General features: G+C 40.4%; 1 protein-coding gene across 7 annotated transcripts in view; it reads left to right on the top strand.

Annotated features, from left to right (window-relative positions):
• The window catches only part of CADPS (calcium dependent secretion activator), a 389,541-nt gene that overhangs the window by 286,115 nt on the left and 84,155 nt on the right, over positions 1 to 19,271 (top strand). For 3 of the 7 annotated variants that reach the window (XM_073350983.2, XM_073350982.2, XM_073350979.2), the window contains one exon: positions 15,605 to 15,711. In XM_073350983.2, the coding sequence (XP_073207084.1) occupies positions 15,605 to 15,711 (107 nt within the window). Of the gene's footprint in view, positions 1 to 1,237; positions 1,307 to 2,169; positions 2,188 to 15,604; positions 15,712 to 19,271 lie in introns of all 7 variants that reach the window. The other 4 variants (XM_078853539.1, XM_073350978.2, XM_073350980.2 and 1 more) reach the window with 2 other exon arrangements.

Raw genomic sequence — 19,271 nt, 5'->3', positions numbered from 1 at the left:
CACTAAAAGGATGTTTATCAACTCTTGACTTGGTAATGAGTGACAAAAATAGAGAAGGATTGAAGGTTTAATAAGCACTGTATTATCAGGCAATTTATCGAAGTACTCAACTTCACAGGATATGTTAATTGGTGTATTCTGTAAAATGCAATGTTGAAATAGACTTGACGAGGACGGAGGAGGACTCAGAATCAAAAAGCAACTTTTGTTTTGATGGATGCTTCTACCAAATGCTGGCTTCCCTAGGTCTCTGTGTAAATATCACTAACCTGTTGGTAAGATTTGCTCTCTTCTTTCAGATAAATCTATGCAAAAACAAACTTTATGATCTGTAAGTAAAAATGCATTCACTTCCAAAGTAGAACAGTTAGTGTGTACTTTCCTTTTGTGCCTCAATTCTTCTTGGTTGTGTTAATTATCTGCCCTCTTTTTCGCACTGTGACTTTTAGGTCTGGGAATACTTTGAAGCAACAAACTTTTTTTTTTCCAGCTACCTTTTCCGAGAAATACTTCATTCCACACTACCTGCTCTCCTCTGCTTCTCTCCTTCCTTATTTGTGATTGGCCACAGCCACTTTTCTATATTGTCTCTATAAAAGTGGTTGTGACACCAATTTCAAAGCATGCTGGGATTGTTAATTCAAACAACCCAACATCCGCCAGCTGCATGCATCAGGTTTTCTCTCATGAGCATAGTCCACGACAAGCTAACATAGTTTGTAAAAAATAAATTTTCTACATGTGATGCATTTCTCTGTACAAATATGATTTTGACATTAAAAAGCTTCTATTTGAATAGCCAAACATTTAAGAAATACTTGTAACCACTGAGGAAATACCAGTCGCAGCATTGCTTGAGGCTATGTTTATGAAGAAATACCTGTAAAAGCCTTAGATACTGAAGGCTAAAATCCTTAGTATCTTGGAGCCTTAAATCAATAGAATTCTATTTCCCTTTATTCATGATGTTTTGATCATTATATTCTTGCAAACAATTCAAAATAAACCTTTAGAATCATGGTCGCAACCTCTTTTGTGACTCATGGGCATGCTGAATGGTTAATCCAGTAGATCTCCAATTTTAAATCTCCTTTTTTTTCTTTTATTCTGTGTGTATCCCAAAATACTCTACAGCTATTTTCCTTTTAAGCTAATGTAAAGTTTTCCTCTGACCTATGACCTATAACCTCTTTACCTCTGACCTAAGCCTCTTGCATGCCCAAATCCTCTTTTATAGGGAAAAAGAGAGAAATGTATGAGCATCCTGTCTTCTGCTTGGCCTCTCAAGTGATGGATTTAACCATTCGTGAGTACCTACCACCCTCCTCTCCATGCTGTCTTCACTCTTTCTGTTTTCATTACTTCAAGAAAATCCAGATCCAAACCAACTCACTTTCCTTGCTTCAAGTCTTTTAGCATTGGCTTGTCTGTTGCTTCTGTCTGTGAAACCCAGTGTGAGAAGTCCAGTCACTTTTTATCAGCCTAAAACAGGTTAGACAATTAAGCCATTTGTTTGTGATAAACTCAGATTGTCCGTAAGTTTTTTCAGTTATTCTTTATGTCTGTGACCTGAATGCATTTTTACTTTGCTTCTGTGTAACCCCAATTTGTAAAGTGCTTTTGTCACTGGTACACAATCAAAAGGTAGCAGCTACACTGGGGAACAATGAGCTAGAGGTCAGATAAAGGACATTTGGAAAAAGCCATCCCTTTTCCTGTGTATAAGATCTTTAAACAATCCTGTGTATAAGATCATATGAAGCTGTCCTTTCTCTGTACATCAGATCTTACATGTCTTCTGTCTGTTATCTCTCAAGCAGAAATGCTTTACTTGTTCTCTTTCTAGATTTTATTTATTCTTTTACACCAAGCTCTGGGTGGAACATATGAAGTTGTTGCTTGGTGAGCTCTTGTATGTTCTCAGAGCTTAGTTCACTAAGTTTACTAATTTTCTATTTGTGCAGCATTTTCTTTCACCTCTGTGAAAGGAGTCTTTTTTGGTGATACCATGCTTCGTGGTGGTGGGAGTCACGGGGCAACTTATTTTCTTTTCAAATGTCATATATCACACATAACTGGGGGGCATTTTGGTCCACTTGCTCATTAATCCTGCATATCTGTTCTTGTTTCTCTCTTTTCTCTCCTTGTTGCTCTCTCTCTTTCATATAGAGAATCAAAAGGATGCAGGTGAACAATTGTATATGTATTATAAATTGCTAGGACTGTTGAGTTATATTTATCTTTGTTTTCCTTTCATAGCTCCTTAAGATATGTACTCCTATAAACTGAAGGTGGAGTTGCAATAATACTTAAGGAGTTAATTTGTGCTGTCTTAACATACATACTATCTTTTACTTCTCCCTTAAGATACAGTGTAGAGCAGAAGTATTTCATAGTGAAGGTACAACCTAATATGGAGGTGTATTTATACTGAAGAGAAAGTTTCTTGTTTTCCAAAGGAACAAAAACAAATTTTTGGCAGAAAAATGTTTGGATGATTTGGCCGTTAGTGTAAATCACCTGATAAGCACATTTATAACTAAACTAATCTTCATTTTTGTTTTTCATATCTTCTGTTTTATGCCCTATTGGGGGAAAATGGTTTCTTTGTTAATGTGTAACTAACACTACAGATAGATCAAAGTTGTGTTTGTCTTTTTTGTTCGTAACATGTTGGTAACATGTAATGAAACAAGAATGCAGGTCAGATAAATACTATTAAAATGGACTTCTTCTCAGTAGTGATTCTGGAGTTGCAACATGCCAATGTGTTCATTACTGTTACACAGCAGGATCCTTAGTTTGAAAGTTCTTGAGATCTGAACAGTTAGGGATTTTTCCTAAGTCATTATTTATGTGTTGTGGAAATACACTTGATTTCAAAACCTGTTTCCAGAAAGAAATTGGTTTTAAAAAGAAATATAGCATCTTGGGCCAAGTTCCGCTCTGGGTTCCGTGGGTGCCTCTTTCACTAATAGCATTAGGAGTGGCCCCTCTGTAACTTTGGCCCAGTATCTTTTTTTGTTTTTTGTTATATTTGTGGTATTGGTAACAGGCCCTAGTAGCAACAACAACAAAAATGAATTGTTCAGAAAACAAAGCATGGATTTTCTCTTTAAATAAGTCCGCAAGAAACAGCAAAAAAAAAAAGTAGTGTATGATAATTTCAGGTGCACCCATTACAAATAATTACATTGGATTTAATTGAGCACAGATCCCAGTGTATCAGTAAAATAAGAACAATGGCCATCATCTTTTTAGGACCCGACACAGACTTATGACATGGTTAATATCAGGGAAATTAGGTGGGGCATTTCGGAGGGCCCCATTTACCTAAAACACACAGGTTTATAAAAAGAAAAGGAGGACTTGTGGCACCTTAGAGACTAACCAATTTATTTGAGCATAAGCTTTCGTGAGCTCACTTCATCGGATGCATACTGTGGAAAATACAGAAGATGTTTTTATACACACAGACCATGAAAAAATGGGTGTTTATCACTACAGAAGGTTTTCTCTCCCCCACCCTACTCTCCTGCTGGTAATAGCTTATCTAAAGTGGTCACTCTCCTTACAATGTGTATGATAATCAAGGTGGGCCATTTCCAGCACAAATCCAGGTTTCCCCCCCACCCCACCCCACTCTTCTATTGGTAATAGCTTATCTAAAGTGATCACTCTCCTTACAATGTGTATGATAATCAAGGTGGGCCATTTCCAGCACAAATCCAGGTTTTCTCCCCCCCCCCCCACCCCACTCCACCCAACACTCTCACAAATCTTGGGAGACAGGCCAGTCCTTGCCTACAGACAGCCCCCCAACCTGAAGCAAATACTCACCAGCAACCACATACCACACAACAGAACCACTAACCCAGGAACCTATCCTTGCAACAAAGCCCGTTGCCAACTGTGCCCACATATCTATTCAGGGGACACCATCACAGGGCCTAATAACTTCAGCCACACAATCAGAGGCTCGTTCACCTGCACATCTACCAATGTGATATATGCCATCATGTGCCAGCAATGCCCCCTTGCCTTGTATATTGGTCAAACTGGACAGTCTCTACGTAAAAGAATAAATGGATACAAATCAGATGTCAAGAATAATAACATTCATATATCAGTCGGAGAACACTTCAGTCTCCCTGGTCACGGGATTACAGACATGAAAGTTGCGATATTACAACCGTAAAACTTCAGAAACAGACTCCAAAGAGAGATTGCTGAATTGGAATTAATTTGCAAATTGGATACAATTAATTTAGGCTTGAATAGAGACTGGGAATGGTTGATTCATTATAAAAAGTAACCTATTTCCCCTTGTTTATTCCTCCCTTCCCCCCTCCCCCACTGTTCCTCAGATGTTCTTGTTAAACACTGGATTTGTGCTGGAAATGGCCCACCTTGATTATCATACACATTGTAAGGAGAGTGATCACTTTAGATAAGCTATTACCAGCAGGAGAGTGGGGTGGAGGGAGAGAAAACCTTTTGTAGTGATAAACACCCATTTTTTCATGGTCTGTGTGTATAAAAACATCTTTTGTATTTTCCACAGTATGCATCCGATGAAGTGAGCTGTAGCTCACAAAAGCTTATGCTCAGATAAATTGGTTAGTCTCTAAGGTGCCACAAGTACTCCTTTTCTTTTTGCGAATACAGACTAACATGGCTGTTACTCTGAAACACAGGTTTATGTTGCTTGAACCCAGCGAAGGACACATAGAGCCAAATCCTATTTCCCTTATGGAACCCTGACCTATTTTGACTAAATTGGGGCCAAATGTGAATGCTACTGCTCTGTTTATGTTGTTTCTTTCTCTCGAGCAAGAATAAAATTGAGATACTGAAAATAGCTGCATAAACCTACCCCCCCACCCTGCCCCAAACATCACCCCCATGCATTTCCTGCCTCCTTCCCAAAGTGCACCTAGCCTCTCCTCTTCCCTTTAGAAATAATGTGTGGTTTTAAATAGAACACTAAAGAGAATAATTTGCTAAAACAATTCAGGATTAATAATCTGTGTTAATTATTAATAAGACAAAAAGTACTAACACTCAGATTAAGGAGTTCGAAACCCTGGAAGGGTTTCCCTCTGGCTATTTACAGAAATAGAGAATTCATTGTTCCTTTAGAAAAGAATTGCTGTAGACTAGTATCCCGGAAGTACAGGAACTGTGAAATGCAGGGCAGTCATCAAAGAAGTGCTGAGGATTTAAAGGGCCCGATTCTCATTTACACCAACACCATGTGACACTGCTAGAGTGATGTAAAAGTGGCTTTATTGCAAATGGAAATCCAGGCCAGGGTTTTTAGATTGTTTTACTTGGCAATTAATAGTTTGCAATAACTTACTTCTCCAGCTTTTTGGACACAGTACTCGTATAATTCTGTATGGGTTTGGTCTTTGGTACTTGGTTCTTCTGAGGAGGACAGTAGAGGTGAGAAAAGGAGGAAAGCAGGTGACCGTAGCAAATGGCAACAAGTGTGTTTGATGCAGACGCAGCAGGAGAATGAGACATGGGCATGAATGATGCAGTTAAAGGTCAGCCGCAACTTCATGAATGTGACAGCACAGCCTGGTCCAATGCACTATAAAGGGAATAGGCTACTGTTAACCTCACCCCATCCCCTCGATCCTCCTCTTGTCCAAGGAAGCAAGGTTCCAACGAATGGGTTCTTCACTGTGTCCACAGTATGCAAACACACTCCCCCACTGCCCAGACCAACCCCTGTCCAAGGGTGACACGTATTGTTAATGGTCTCTGCAAACCAGACTCCTGTGCAGGCTCACCTCCATAGCAGTAGCAATGGTAAATCAGCATAAAACCATTCCTGCCGCTTTTGGTGATCAGCTGAAGCTCAAAGCACATGGGGCTGAGAGAAGATTGGCACCAGTCCAAATGGTGCCAAGAGGTGGGAGCACCCTTTTTATGCCCCACCGTGTGGGGCAGAGGGGGAGCCAGTGGTGACCCCAGCAGAGCACCTAAACTGCCCAGTCTGGGCATCATGGTGGAGGGGAAGAGGCTCCCCAGGGCAGCCAAGAAGAGAAATGAGCAGCATAGAAAGAGAAGTATCGGGGGGAGCCGTGTTAGTCTGTATCCACGAAAACAACAAGGAGTCCGGTGGCACCTTAAAGACTAACAGATTTATTTGGGCATTCCCCAGATAAATCTGTTAGTCTTTAAGGTGCCACCAGCTCCTTGTTCTTTTTATAGAAAGACAGGCAGCCCTGCTCTTCCTTCCCCCAATCCAACAAGATCCCCGAGGGGAAGGGACGTCACTTCCTGCCAGTCCCATCAAGCCCCCATTCCCATGGCCAGAGCAGGTGTTTCTTTTGCTTTCTGCTGTTGGGCAGGAGTGGAATAGCATTTGCGCTTACTCTAGGAGTCTATGTTCCAAAAAGCCGGGAGGACTCTCTGGTGTCATGGCTCCTGTTTATCTGCACATGGGATTACTGTTCAGAGCTGTTTCATAGCTGAGTCAATACAAATTTCTTCAGTTCCCAGTGAGCTTGATCCAAAGTTAATAGAAAGACTGCCCATCCACTTTAATGGGCATTGGCTCTCGCCCCAAGATGGGAGACAACATATAAATGGGTGACTCTTATCTGCAGCTTCTGATTAGCCTTTGCCAAGATTCTTGACAGCGGCATTGTATCCTTGAACTAACAGGTTGGTTCCTGGAGGCCTCCTATCTCCAAGCCACAAACCAACACCAATTTATAATCCAACTCCTAAGATTTTTTTTTTTTTTACTTAAAATACTCCCAGTCTCCATGTAACAGAAGAAACCTCATCCCCTCCGCCAACGTTTTCCTGTTATTGAGTCTGTTCTTTATTCTTTAAGACTCTCACTGGTCACTTAGGGGAATCCCATTAAAGACTTCCCCCAATGTTTAATGTCAGTGGATTGTCCCCTGTGCAGAGGGCAGTCGTGGCTAGCGATGAGGAGTCAATGGTTCCAAGCCCCACCAAGTGAATCCCATCTCCTTTTCTTCTTCAAAACAGCCTTGTGACAGATGCTGTGCCTCTCCCCTTCTCTCCAGCAGCACAAAGCTGGCCGAAAGTTTTCCATACAACTGTTTTTCGATGGAAAACTGGATTTTCAACTACACACTTTTTTTTTTTTTGGTGACAAGTGTCCGCTTTCCACAGCGTTTTCTTTTCCATGCACACACAGCCCCCAGAACTGAACTGTCTTCACGTTTCGGTCAAAGCCAAAGTACTTCAAATCAGATATTCTGCTATGGTGACCCATGGAATCTGTAGTCCAATTTCCTCATGTCCCCATTCTCCTTGTGGGCAGGGCTCCCCAGCCAGTCTCTGTCTCCCAGGATGCATCTCCTCACCCACCAATAGGGGAGACCGTGGAACATTGTGTGAAATGTAGTCTGAACAATGGGCCTGGCCTATAGAAGAGAATGGGGGCATGATGCACCCAAACTTATAACTCCCACAATATACTCTGGTGGCATTTCAGAACCCAACTCTTTCCATTTTTGTTCGAAATACTTAAGTTTTTTATATTTTTCCCCAAAAAAGTCAAGATTTTCAGAGGAGAAGGATAACAAAATTTCTAACCAGCTCTTCAGCAAACAGTGGGTTGGTGGAAGGGACAAGTATTTGGAAACATCTAGCTCCTACAATGCAGCGCCCTAGGATGTGGTCGTGGGGGGAAGGTTGGTGGCCTCTAGCCCCTGAGATACCTCCAGACTCTCAGGAGCAGCAGGGGCCCAGAACTGAGGCAGAGGGAGGGATGAGGAGGGCCAGCCTGTGATTTCAGAGAGGCATTGGCCAGGGGCTAGTGCCCTGGTGAGGAGTTGAAAGGAGTGCAAGGACCCACAAGAAGGGAGAGGGTAGGGAGTGGATGGGGCTTGCCTGCTCATTTTCTAGAGCAGTGGGGGTAGGAATTACAGCCCAGGAGCTATTGGGGCTAGGGCAGGATGCATTTATCAGTGGGGCGGGGGAAAGCCCCAAATCATTTAGTCACTGATGTTATTAGGAAGTCCAGAACTGATTTTGTATGGGGAGGGTGGGCTCAGAACTATATTTTTAGGGAAGTGGGGAGGAGATGTAATTGGCAGACTCTACACTTCTTTGGGGCACCATCCAGCGCCGACGAGGCTAAGCGTGAGGCCTAAGCACCACTTGAGTGCCACCTGAGTCCTCAAAATAGGACTTGGGGCACTGGGGCCTAGTGCTGACCCTAAACCCTGGGCTGCATATCCCCCTTCCTGAGCTTGCTCGTTGTATTCCCGCCATGTCACCAGAGATAACTGTATTCTGTGTGTTGGCAGGCGGATAGGCGTGATCTCATAGTCTGCGTGAATCGTGTTGGGCAGGAGGGCTAGACCATCCTGAGCTGAATGGCATGGGACCATCACAAGGGAGCCTGGCAGACCTCAAGCATTATTGGTCTCCACTAATGTGAGTCCCGGAATGTCTCGCAATTCAGCGCTCACAGAGTCAAATGTGTAAGGCATTCATTTGAGAGAAATCCGACCACTGAGAAGCGCAGAAGAAGCCATTTTGCCAAACCCATTTTTTATAATTACAGCTGGGGGGATACTGTGCAATGATTTTTAACAAGTATTAGCATCTTTAAATGAATTCCCTTCAGCCTTTCTCACTCCCCTTCTGCAGTCGCTAAGCAATACAGTTTTACCGGTATGGCTGTTCATGGGTCTCATACTCAGAAGTTGCATGCGTAACCCACATGCCTCCTGGGTGAGGTGTTCTGTCCCATCTAGTGGCACTGAGATCACTTAAAGAGAGAGATTAATGAGTCTGCTCTACAGCCGTAGCTAAGGGCCATGTGACTTTTAGCTCATGCAGTAGCAGCTCACGCATTTAGCTCCAGAGGTCCCAGGTTCAATCCTGCCCGACGACGACAGGGGTCTGTCAGTGTTACACATACACAAATCCATCACCCTGCTTTGAAGGGTGTACCATCTCTAGTGATAGCATCCAAGAAATATTACAGAAAGTATGTACCCAAAATAATGGTGCCTTTTTTTTTTAATGTGTGTGTTACACTAGTTGCTGTATACAGCATACTGGGAGCAAACCCTGCAATCTTTACTCACCTAGGTAATTCATGTTCTTACAAGTAGTCCAATAGCCAGACTAGGCCCTGGTGCTGTTCTATAAATTTCTTATTTGTCCAGCTAATAGCTGGGAGGCAACAATTTGCCAGATAGTGAGTGAGTAACACCTAGCTGCTGCCTTTCCGTTAATAACTCAGGTTTGTAAGTCAGTTGGACACACATTAATGAACAATATAAAATACTTCTCATGTTAACGCAAATTAATACTGAAATGGAATAAAAAAAAACAATGGGGAAGAAAAGGTGTTGGCGGAAATCAAAGTGAAACTTAATCTGACACACTAAAAAAAATGTGCAGTTGTACTGTTGAATTTAGTGAACATTGTAATGTTAAAGCATCCAGAGCTGTTCTTCTAGCAAATTTCTGGTGCTAAATATTAACCCAAAAACTTAAAGGAATCAAATAAGATTGTACATGTATAACTATCTGGGAGTCACATCCAGCAAAGCACTTAAGCTCATGTGTAACTTTAAGTACCTAAGTAGTGGCATTGAAAGTCATGGGACTACTTGTGTGCTTTAAGTTTAGCATGTGCTTAAGTGCTTTTTTTTGGATCAGGGCCAAAAAAAAAATTTAATTTCCTTACATTACAATCATAGGGCCAGCAAAGATGGAAGTAACACAAAAAGTCTCAGTCTAGAATAGAAATAGTGATGAGATTTCTTCCTGCTGATCCAAAAGGTAAGAGAAACCATTACAGCTAAGCCATTCCCAGCTGCTGTGATGAGGTTCCAGCCCTCCGGACGCAGGTTTACTCAGACTTCAAGCAAAAGCCCAGGATTTGGCTCTTGAAAAGTAAAATAAAATAAAATGAAAGCATCGAACGCTTGGTGAGTCAGTGAGTTGTTTGGCCTCATCATAATGAACCTGCCTTCATACATGACACTCTCCATCACGTGTTACAATTGGGCATGGTCGTTTGTCCCCATGAGAAGGCTACAGTAGTGGTATGCTGGGTAGGATTGAAGTGTATTTGGTGGAATGAGAAATCTCTCACACACCCACTGGGACAATTTGCTGACAACCACGGAACAAAAGTCTCTTTTAAGTTGTCTCATGTATATTTTAATAGTCACTTGCTAAGGCCTGCAGCGTTAACGATCTTTTCATACACTGCCTTATTTCTTTTCTCCTCTTCTGCTTTTGACGCTTCCACAAAAATAGAAAACCATTGAGGTTGCACTCGCCAGGCCTGTTCAACAGCTGTAGGATCCAGATGCCAATAAAGCCTAAAATGTATTTTTCATCTGGGTATTGTAGGCATCTAGGTCTGGAGCAATCCATAGATATTTCAGCAGCTGGCAGTGCAATAGCTGAAACATATCTAGGTTTATGCAGGGTTAGATTACTGCAGGATTTGAACTGCCTGCTTCTCCTGGACGCAGTTTTCCTCTGGCTTTGGTACTGTTCTGAAAAACTGTCTATCTCTCTGACATGCCAGTCACATTATGGGAACCAAACAGATTAAATTGTACAGAGAGGTGTTACCATGACATGGCTAATGGATGTATCTGGGAGCCAAGGTATAGTAGCTATCTTTTAGATTTACTCCCCATCCTGGGATCCTTATGCAAACTTCCTTTTGTAATGTTTTGCTGTGAAATAGTCTCTTTAAATATGTGAGCTGAACTTAAGGGCCATCAGTATGTAGCTGAGTTGACTTCCTGTTGAAATGTTGAATCAGAATGAAAATATGTAGTATCATTCCCTAAAGGCATATAATTTTCACTAAGTGGGGGGTGTAAGGAACATTTCTGAGAAAGGGGCCCTTCTGGTAGATGACAAATGAGGATCAAGTTGTTTCTGAAGTTGATTGAATAGATTTGTTTCAACTGTTAGCAGAAAAAACTAATATTTTTAAGATGAGGCTCTACATTAAATCATTTAACATCTTAAAGGCGTGCAGGGCATGTGTGTCTCAAACTTCTACTCTTTAATGGATGGTTTATCAGGATAGATGTTTCTATACCCTATTAATTTCTATAACACTATCAGAATTAAAAACAACCACAAATCCACTTTGTCTAAAGAAGCAGCCAAACTAATTTACCCCTTCCCTCCCCCCTTGGAAAATGCAAGCAAAATGGAAAGAACTTTTGGCAACAGAATGTCCAGATAAATATGCCAGATTCCTTACAAACAAAATAATTAAAATAGTCACAGTACAGTACTTGGGCTATTAAAAGGTGTTATTAAATATAACAGTAACTATAGCACCAGTATATTCATCATATATGATTTGTCTATGTGTATGCAGAAGGAAAGGCTATTTTCATAGAATTTTTGCTATGCTGATATTGTAAACTATATGACAGATGGGTCAAGTCCTGATTGCAGTATTCTAACATTTGGAATAGCAAGTAACATATTTGATAGAGCTGGCAAGTTTTATATATGATTCAACCCAGAATATAAAAGCCACTAGAATTCCAAGTTGAAAATAATTAAATGAGCTGGAAACAATCAGAAAGCACACATTTTTAAAAGTGACAGATTTTTTTCCATGTTTAAATTGCATGAAGAATGCAAGAATATGTTATAGCTCCCTTTCACCAACAATGGTGTTTAAGTCTAAAATCTGTAATTGGTCTTTGCAAAGCAATTAATTCCTATGTTCATTGTTTCCATATTAAACCTCACAATAGGCATTGGGGCACCTTCAATAGGAGAACCTTTCTTACCATTATAGGGTGCAAAAACCAGGCAATATTATTTCAGATTTCTCACACACAGCTATAAGTTTTAATTATCATACTAAACTCCTCCTTTTTGCGCTTGGCTACATGAAATGCAATTAGCATTCCACTGGATTTTAAGCATCTTGATTGCAAAGCACTGTAATGTCATAGAATCTGATGACTTCTAAAATGTTTGTCGTCAAATGGTGTTATAATTGTGTAATACTTCAAGTAACGATGAGGAGCTTATTCCATTTCTGTTTTATCATTTCTGCTTGCTTTTCTTTCAAAGTTTACATCTTTTAGTCACTGTTTATGATGTCATATGTCTCTTTACTTTTGGTGTGTCTCTCTCCATCACTGACAAACAGCTCGTCCAGCTAAGCCTAAGCCACCGGCTGGGCCATCACGATCCACTCAAACTCAGCCTAACATAATAAATCAGATGCTCAAAGGCATACCTAGACAAACACCAAGTACTGTAACCATTTTTCCTTTCTTTTATTCAACTGTCTTCTAGTTTAGTGTTTTTTCGTTGTTTTAGCTTAGTTTAATATTAGGAAGCTAGTTCTACAGTAAGGATTTTTTAAACTATCTAGCACAACAATATAGGCTTTTAGAGACGTAGAAATAGCAGTATTTATTTCAGAATGTCCACATTTTTTGTCTAGCAATGTCTGACATATGCAACATTTTCAAATATCAACGTCAGCACAAAATAACATTGTTGTTGCATAACATTTTGCATGATAACGATGAATATGTATGAGCTTTAAACGATGTTGTATCAAATGTTTGATAAGTATATGGTATACGTTTCATTTAACTGTCAGTGCTCCAGCTATCTCAACAGAATATTCTGATGTATAGTAACTTACCCAGGGAAATATTTAAAATAAGGGGAAAAAAAAGATTGACATCTGTTGGCTGCCAAAGTTGATAAAGCAAAATATTTTCTTTAAAGACAGCATCTCTGAGCAGTTGTTCTTATTAACACTTTTGTCATTTAGTTGTGTTTGAGAGCAGATCCCTGCCACGAATGAAAGAACAAACCATACCGGGATTTATACCGCTCACATTGCAGTCAATGTCAAAGCTCCCGTTGACTTCAGTGCTGTGGGAAAAGCACCCATGTATTTTGGAAGGTTTTTGTGACCTGTTATTGCACAAAAGAAAAACACTGTCTCTGCTGAGATGTTTGCATGGATAAAAGAAAGAATGAGAAGTTAATAATGAGCTCTCCATTCAGTATTTGCCTTCAGAAAATATTTGAAGGGAAACATGGGGAAAACTTTTCAAACTGGGGCAGGGGATAGGGTGACCAGACAGGTAAGTGTGAAAAATCGGGACGGGTTGGGGGATACTAAGACAAAGACCCAAATACCGGGACTGTCCCTATAAAATCGGGGCATCTGGTCACCCTAGAAGGGGATGACCCTAAAGTCCATATTTATTTATTTATATTTAAAGTCCAACCCATCAGAACATCTGCACAAAAACTGCTTCACAGTATTGGGGCCTTTGGTGCTACATAAATAGAAATGATCTGATTTTTAAAGGAACCGAACATCTATTGCTCCCATTGATTTCAGATTTAGATGCTCATCACTTTTTTAAAACTCAAGGCACCGACATAGATGCCTAACTGAGGATTTAGGTCCTTAATTTTAGGCTTCCGATATTGAAAATTTTGGCCATTGTTTTTAATGAGAAACCATTTAACTATAGGGATGTGTTCAAAAAAAGTTTCAGGCCTGTTACAGTCAACATAAAAACTCCCATAGGCTTCAGAGGGGCCAAAACAGCATCCATAATTCTTGCAGGCACTGATTCAGCAAAGCACTTACGTTTGTGCTTAACTTTAAGTTCATGTTTGAGTCAATCAGATACGACTAGAAGGAGTTAGGCAACCAGCTCCAGTTGAATTTCAGCTGATTCCCTCCGGCTCCTCTGAAAATCCCAGTCTTGTGCCTTGCTAAATAGGGATGGACCTAAACATGTGTATATTAAGAGCTTTGCTGAATTGGGGATTAGTTAAACTGCATTTACACCACTTTAATTCTGTAAGGCCTGTTCTACACCTAAAAGTTAGGTCAACATAACTACAGCTGTGTTTCAGGGCCATATGCACTATAGTTCTACAGCCTAACCCCCAAGGTAGAAGCAGCTTGGCTGATGGAAGAATGCTTCCATCACCCTACATACTGTTGCTCAGGGAGATGGAGTTCCTACAGTGACGGGAAACCCCTCTGTCCCTGTTAGAAGCATCCGCAGGACGGCACTACAGCAGTATAGCCACGGCGCCATGGTGCTGCCCCTGTAGCCCCTCTAGTGCTGGCATGGCTTTAGGGTACCCGCAGAGGGGTTTTAATGCAGTTTAACTAATCCACTTTAAATTCACATGTTTAGTGAATTCGAATTAACTTTCCTGAGTGTTCCCATGTAGACGAGCCCTAAGTCAGTTTTTCACAGCTGTGAGCCACCAGTTTTTGTTCTTAGGGACCCATCTCATTGGCTGTGTCTACACTACAGGCCTTACAGTAGCCTCTCTATGCTGATAGGAGAGAGCTCTCCCATTGACATAATTAATCGCAGTGAGCAGCAGTAGCCATGTCGGCAGGAGAGCGCTGTCCACACCAGTGCTTTTGTCCGTGAAACTTATATCAGTCAGAGGGGTGTGTTTTTCACACCCCTGACTGACGAAAGTTTTACCGACAAAAGTGCTAGTGTAGAAAGAGCCACTGTTGCATTTGGCCAGCTCCTTGGAATCTTTCACTGATATCTGGATTATTAATGAGTGGTGGGGTTTATATATTTATTTATTCAGATTTCTAATGAAATATTCCGAAAGGTGTTTGTCTACTATACATAACATTTAATATATTGATGCATAAGCATTAGTATATTGATGCACGTAAGCATGAGGTTGACTTCATTTTAGAAGGTTTGGAGAACACCGCAAGATAGTATGAAATAGCTCTGTGTTTTCTCCACCTTGCTTCGGTATTTGAACTGTGTGATTTATTTAAGGGATTTTATGCTTTAAAGTTGAATATGTTTTCCCATAAAACTGTACCTATAAACACATGGTCTGATTTACCACTGTGTCCTTCCAACTTTACTCAAGCATAACTCCCCTGTTTTCAGTGTAGTTACATCCAGGAGTCACCAGTGTTGAATTGGACCCGCAATTTTTATTCTATATAGTTGGACCCATGTATAAAGTTTCAGCAAGTTTGACATTTCTTTTTATGGAGTTCAGCATTCCCCATTATATATATATTTATATAAGTAATATCTCTTAAATGGGTAAAAATCTTTCAGAACAGTAGAATCTTTTTAAGCACACCCACTGTATATCATGGAAATTAATGTATCACTGTTATATTCAACAGCTTAATTTTTTTAAAAGCTCCATTTAAGTGAAACTCTAAAAAGTATGTGTACATCAAATATAAAATAGTACAGTCTACCCAGAAAGATACATATTTTCATCTGCTAATAGAGAGATGCTGTCTCTATGGAATTTGCTATTCTCATTTGAATTAATAAAGTGTCACCAACTCAAAATGGAAAGTAAAACAATTCATACAGTATTTTGAAATTCAGAGCTGGAGCACTGTTTTCATAGTACAAATAACAAATGTGGCTTTACAGTTTGCTCAGTACTAATTATAGAGCATTTAACACTTGCATGAAAAGATTTTTAGAGTTATTAACTATTATGGGACTTTTTCCACTTCATCTGTTGCCCATACATCTAGCCTCTCATATTTCACTCCATTTTAACTCAAGTTCTTGTACTGCAGAAAATGTAGGCCGGTTAGTCACTCCTGCCAAAAAGCTAGAAGATACAATACGTCTGGCAGAACTGGTAATTGAAGTTCTACAGCAGAATGAAGAGCACCATGCAGAGGTGAGCAGCAGGCTCTAGCCTGGCTTTGGACAGGGTCTTGTTGATTTTGGATAGCTTTGTTCATTTCGCTATGGTGAATGTTGAAACGCACCACGTGGTTTCATATCACTGTTAAAGCCACCTGGTCTTCTTAAATAACAGTGACAAAATATAATTACAGAAAAAATAAACTTGGGGAAGTCAGGTTTTAGAGGAGGGGAGGAGTTAAGCAAAATTGGCCAAATTCTGCTCTCGTCTACATGTGTGCATCCTTTCACACAGGTGTCAGTGAGAGCTGAATCTGGCCAACCCACCTGGCTAATCACAATTTAAAGTCTGTCCACTTTCAAGAAGGGTCACGGGTTTCCAACAAGTCATGTTTATATTTCAAGCATAATGAAATGAATCAGTTTCAGCCTCATCCAAACAGCGTTCACTTGTCACCATTCAGCACTGTAGCAAAGAAAAAGCACCGCAAAGGTTCAAGCTATTTTTGGTCTGTTTCTTTCTCTATAAAATTCTTTTAACAATTTTGTTTTTGTTTTTTACTTGTGTCATTGAATATGATGATCTTTTACTCACTGTGGCTTTTCAGTCAGCTACTCCTTCCTCGGCCTGTTTGGAGTATCCTGGTTGTGGGTTGCTGTGGCTGAAATGAATAGTTCTCTGTTACTGAATATATAGGTTATCCAATACTTAGCAAAATGAAAAATAGCTTTATTCTTCAAAGCCGTCTAGCAGAAAGATTCTTGTTTTAATGAGACTTTTAAACAGGGAATCCATATCTCACTAAGTCCAAAATATATGAGCACCTCAGTATCATAGGTCTTGATCTTGTGACCACTTGAACATGTGAGTAATTGCATTGAGGTGTACAACCTCATTGATGAGATGTCATGAGATTTCCATCTCGGTGGAACTACTCACATGAGTAAAGTCACACGTGTGTAAGTATATACAGGATCTGGCCCTTAGTTCTCTGCAAATCCAGTACTCTTTGATAATTCTTGTAAAGCTGATCATTTTAAAACTCAGATTTAACAATTATTTGTTTATAACTTCAGTATTGTTACAATCATTCACTATTTTCTCTTCTTCACATTTTTATATATATATATATATTGCATTAAAAAATTTGATAAATAAAGTCACAATCACCGAAAAAAATCATTCTGATGTATATTAAATTTACAGTACAATCTAACTTATTTCTACAACACAACCATCCACGAGTCCCAACTAATGCCTGATTGCATATTTAAATTTCCTCCCTGTTTTTCTACTGTTCATTCAATCTTGGATGATCCTGGCAGGGGAAAGAGGTATGTGACTAAACTGAATGAAATGAGTCACCTCCTGTCATATTTCGTGCATGCCCTCTCGGTGCCATGTTTCCTAATGGGATTTTACCTGGGTTATCCTTGCTTTGTAACTTTGATCCAAGGAATGTAACAGCAACTTCAGAGTAACTGCTTGTGGAATTGGTAGCCCTCCACAGAGGGGTAAACGTGGGACAGTATCCAAGTCCAAGCATGTAACAATGAGTATATTTTACAAGCACTGCAGTTACATCCCAACACAACCCTACCTGCCTGGAATCTTTCCTCAGCCTGTTGTTACCTATGTTGTTCTGCATTTACCTAATCTATAGTACACCATTGCAATTATGAAATAAGTAATAAACAGGGTGATAATAGTCTTCCTTTAATTTTGTCTGTGTGTGTACTGTACTAGATATACAGTATTTATATAGAGAGAGAGAATATACTGTGGTGAAGAGTGAAATAATCTTTATTTTCGTTTATTTGGGAGAATAGCTGTATGAGTTTGAAAGAGCAGAATGCCACAGAGCTACATGTAAATTGGGATAGACTATCTACAGAAAATAATACTTTATTCCACTCATCACCGTCATATATTCTATGTGCACACTGTAAGGAAAGAACTCTTTTGATGCTCGTTATTTATATAATGGCAACATGTTGTGAGGCAAGTGGCTATAATGCTGGGCCCGTGTTCTGTCCGCTACATTGAGAAGATGAAAATATGTGTCATGGTTTCGGAACACAAGGGTTTCATCAGAGACCGCATGTTTGTGGCAATAGGAGGAGAACATGTATACTCTGCTCCTACTTTGGATGATGATCTGAAAAGGTGACATTCATCCCTGTCCAGAGGGCCAACACAGAGTCTTATTTTGAGGGGTCTAAGGGTCTGTCTACACTGCAATTAGACACTCGCATCTGGCCCGTGCCAGCTGACTTGGGCTCACGCAACCTGGGCTAAGGGGCTGTTTAATTGTAGTGTAGATGGTCAGGCTCCACCTGTAGCCCAAGCTCTGGGACCCTCCCATCTCTCTGGGACCCTCCCATCTCTCAGGGACCCTCCCATCTCTCTGGGACCCTCCCGTCTCTCTGGGACCCTCCCATCTCTCTGGGACCCTCCCATCTCTCAGGGTCCTAAATCCTGGGCTCCAGCCTGAGCCCAAACGTCTACACCGCAATTAAACTGTCCCTTAGCCCAAGCCCAAATCAGCTGGCGCAGGCCAGACATGAGTGTCTAATTGCTGCGTAGACATACCCTAAGTGGGACTTAAGTCGTGCACAGGAATTGTGCTGACCACCGTCCCTAGGGTGAATTTCACCCCAATGAGGAAAACAATAGGTTGAATGTGGTTTTATCATGTCGCTTTTATGGTATGTACAACTATATCCACATTGTTTCCTTTGTTATTGTGCAATATCTTGTTGAGATTTCATGAAATTTTGCAAAATAACTGCATTTTACTCAAAGGAGATACCTGCAGGGATATTTATATGTAAGCTCAGTTATCAGGAGTGTTACACACTGTGACATTTTAGAAATGTCTTCTCAGTATTTTATATATGTTTGAATAAAATCTTCATGGTTAAATTCATCAGCTACTAGATTTTCTGTCTACATTTTCTGCTTATATCAACGTAACTAAATCTACCTTAAGGGTTTTGTTAGTCTCTAAGGTGCCACAAGTACTCCTCGTTTTTTTTGCTGATACAGACTAACACGGCTACCACTCTGAAACTTGTGGGCTTAATTACTCCAAATGAGTTTTCATAGGCATTTTTTTTTCTATTTACCTGGAGTTAGTAAAGACCACCCACAACTTGATAGAGCAGGAGTACTTGTGGCACCTTAGAGACTAACCAATTTATTTGAGCATAAGCTTTCGTGAGCTACAGCTCACTTCATCGGATGCATACTGTGGAAAATACAGAAGATATTTTTATACACACAAACCATGAAAAAATGGGTGTTTATCACTACAAAAGGTTTTCTCTCCCCCTACCCCACTCTCCTGATGGTAATAGCTTATGTAAAGTGATCACTCTCCTTACAATGTGTATGATAATCAAGGTGGACCATTTCCAGCACAAATCCAGGTTTTCTCCCCACCCCCCCCCACACACAAACCCACTCTCCTGTTGGTAATAGCTTATCTAAAGTGATCACTCTCCTTACAATGACAGGTTTCAGAGTAACAGCCATGTTAGTCTGTATTTGCAAAAAGAAAAGGAGGACTTGTGGCACCTTAGAGACTAACC

This window comes from Lepidochelys kempii, chromosome 7 (assembly GCF_965140285.1).
Source record: "Lepidochelys kempii isolate rLepKem1 chromosome 7, rLepKem1.hap1, whole genome shotgun sequence".
In the NCBI taxonomy this organism is placed as follows: domain Eukaryota; kingdom Metazoa; phylum Chordata; order Testudines; family Cheloniidae; genus Lepidochelys; species Lepidochelys kempii.
This window is presented reverse-complemented; position numbering and strand designations above follow the sequence as displayed.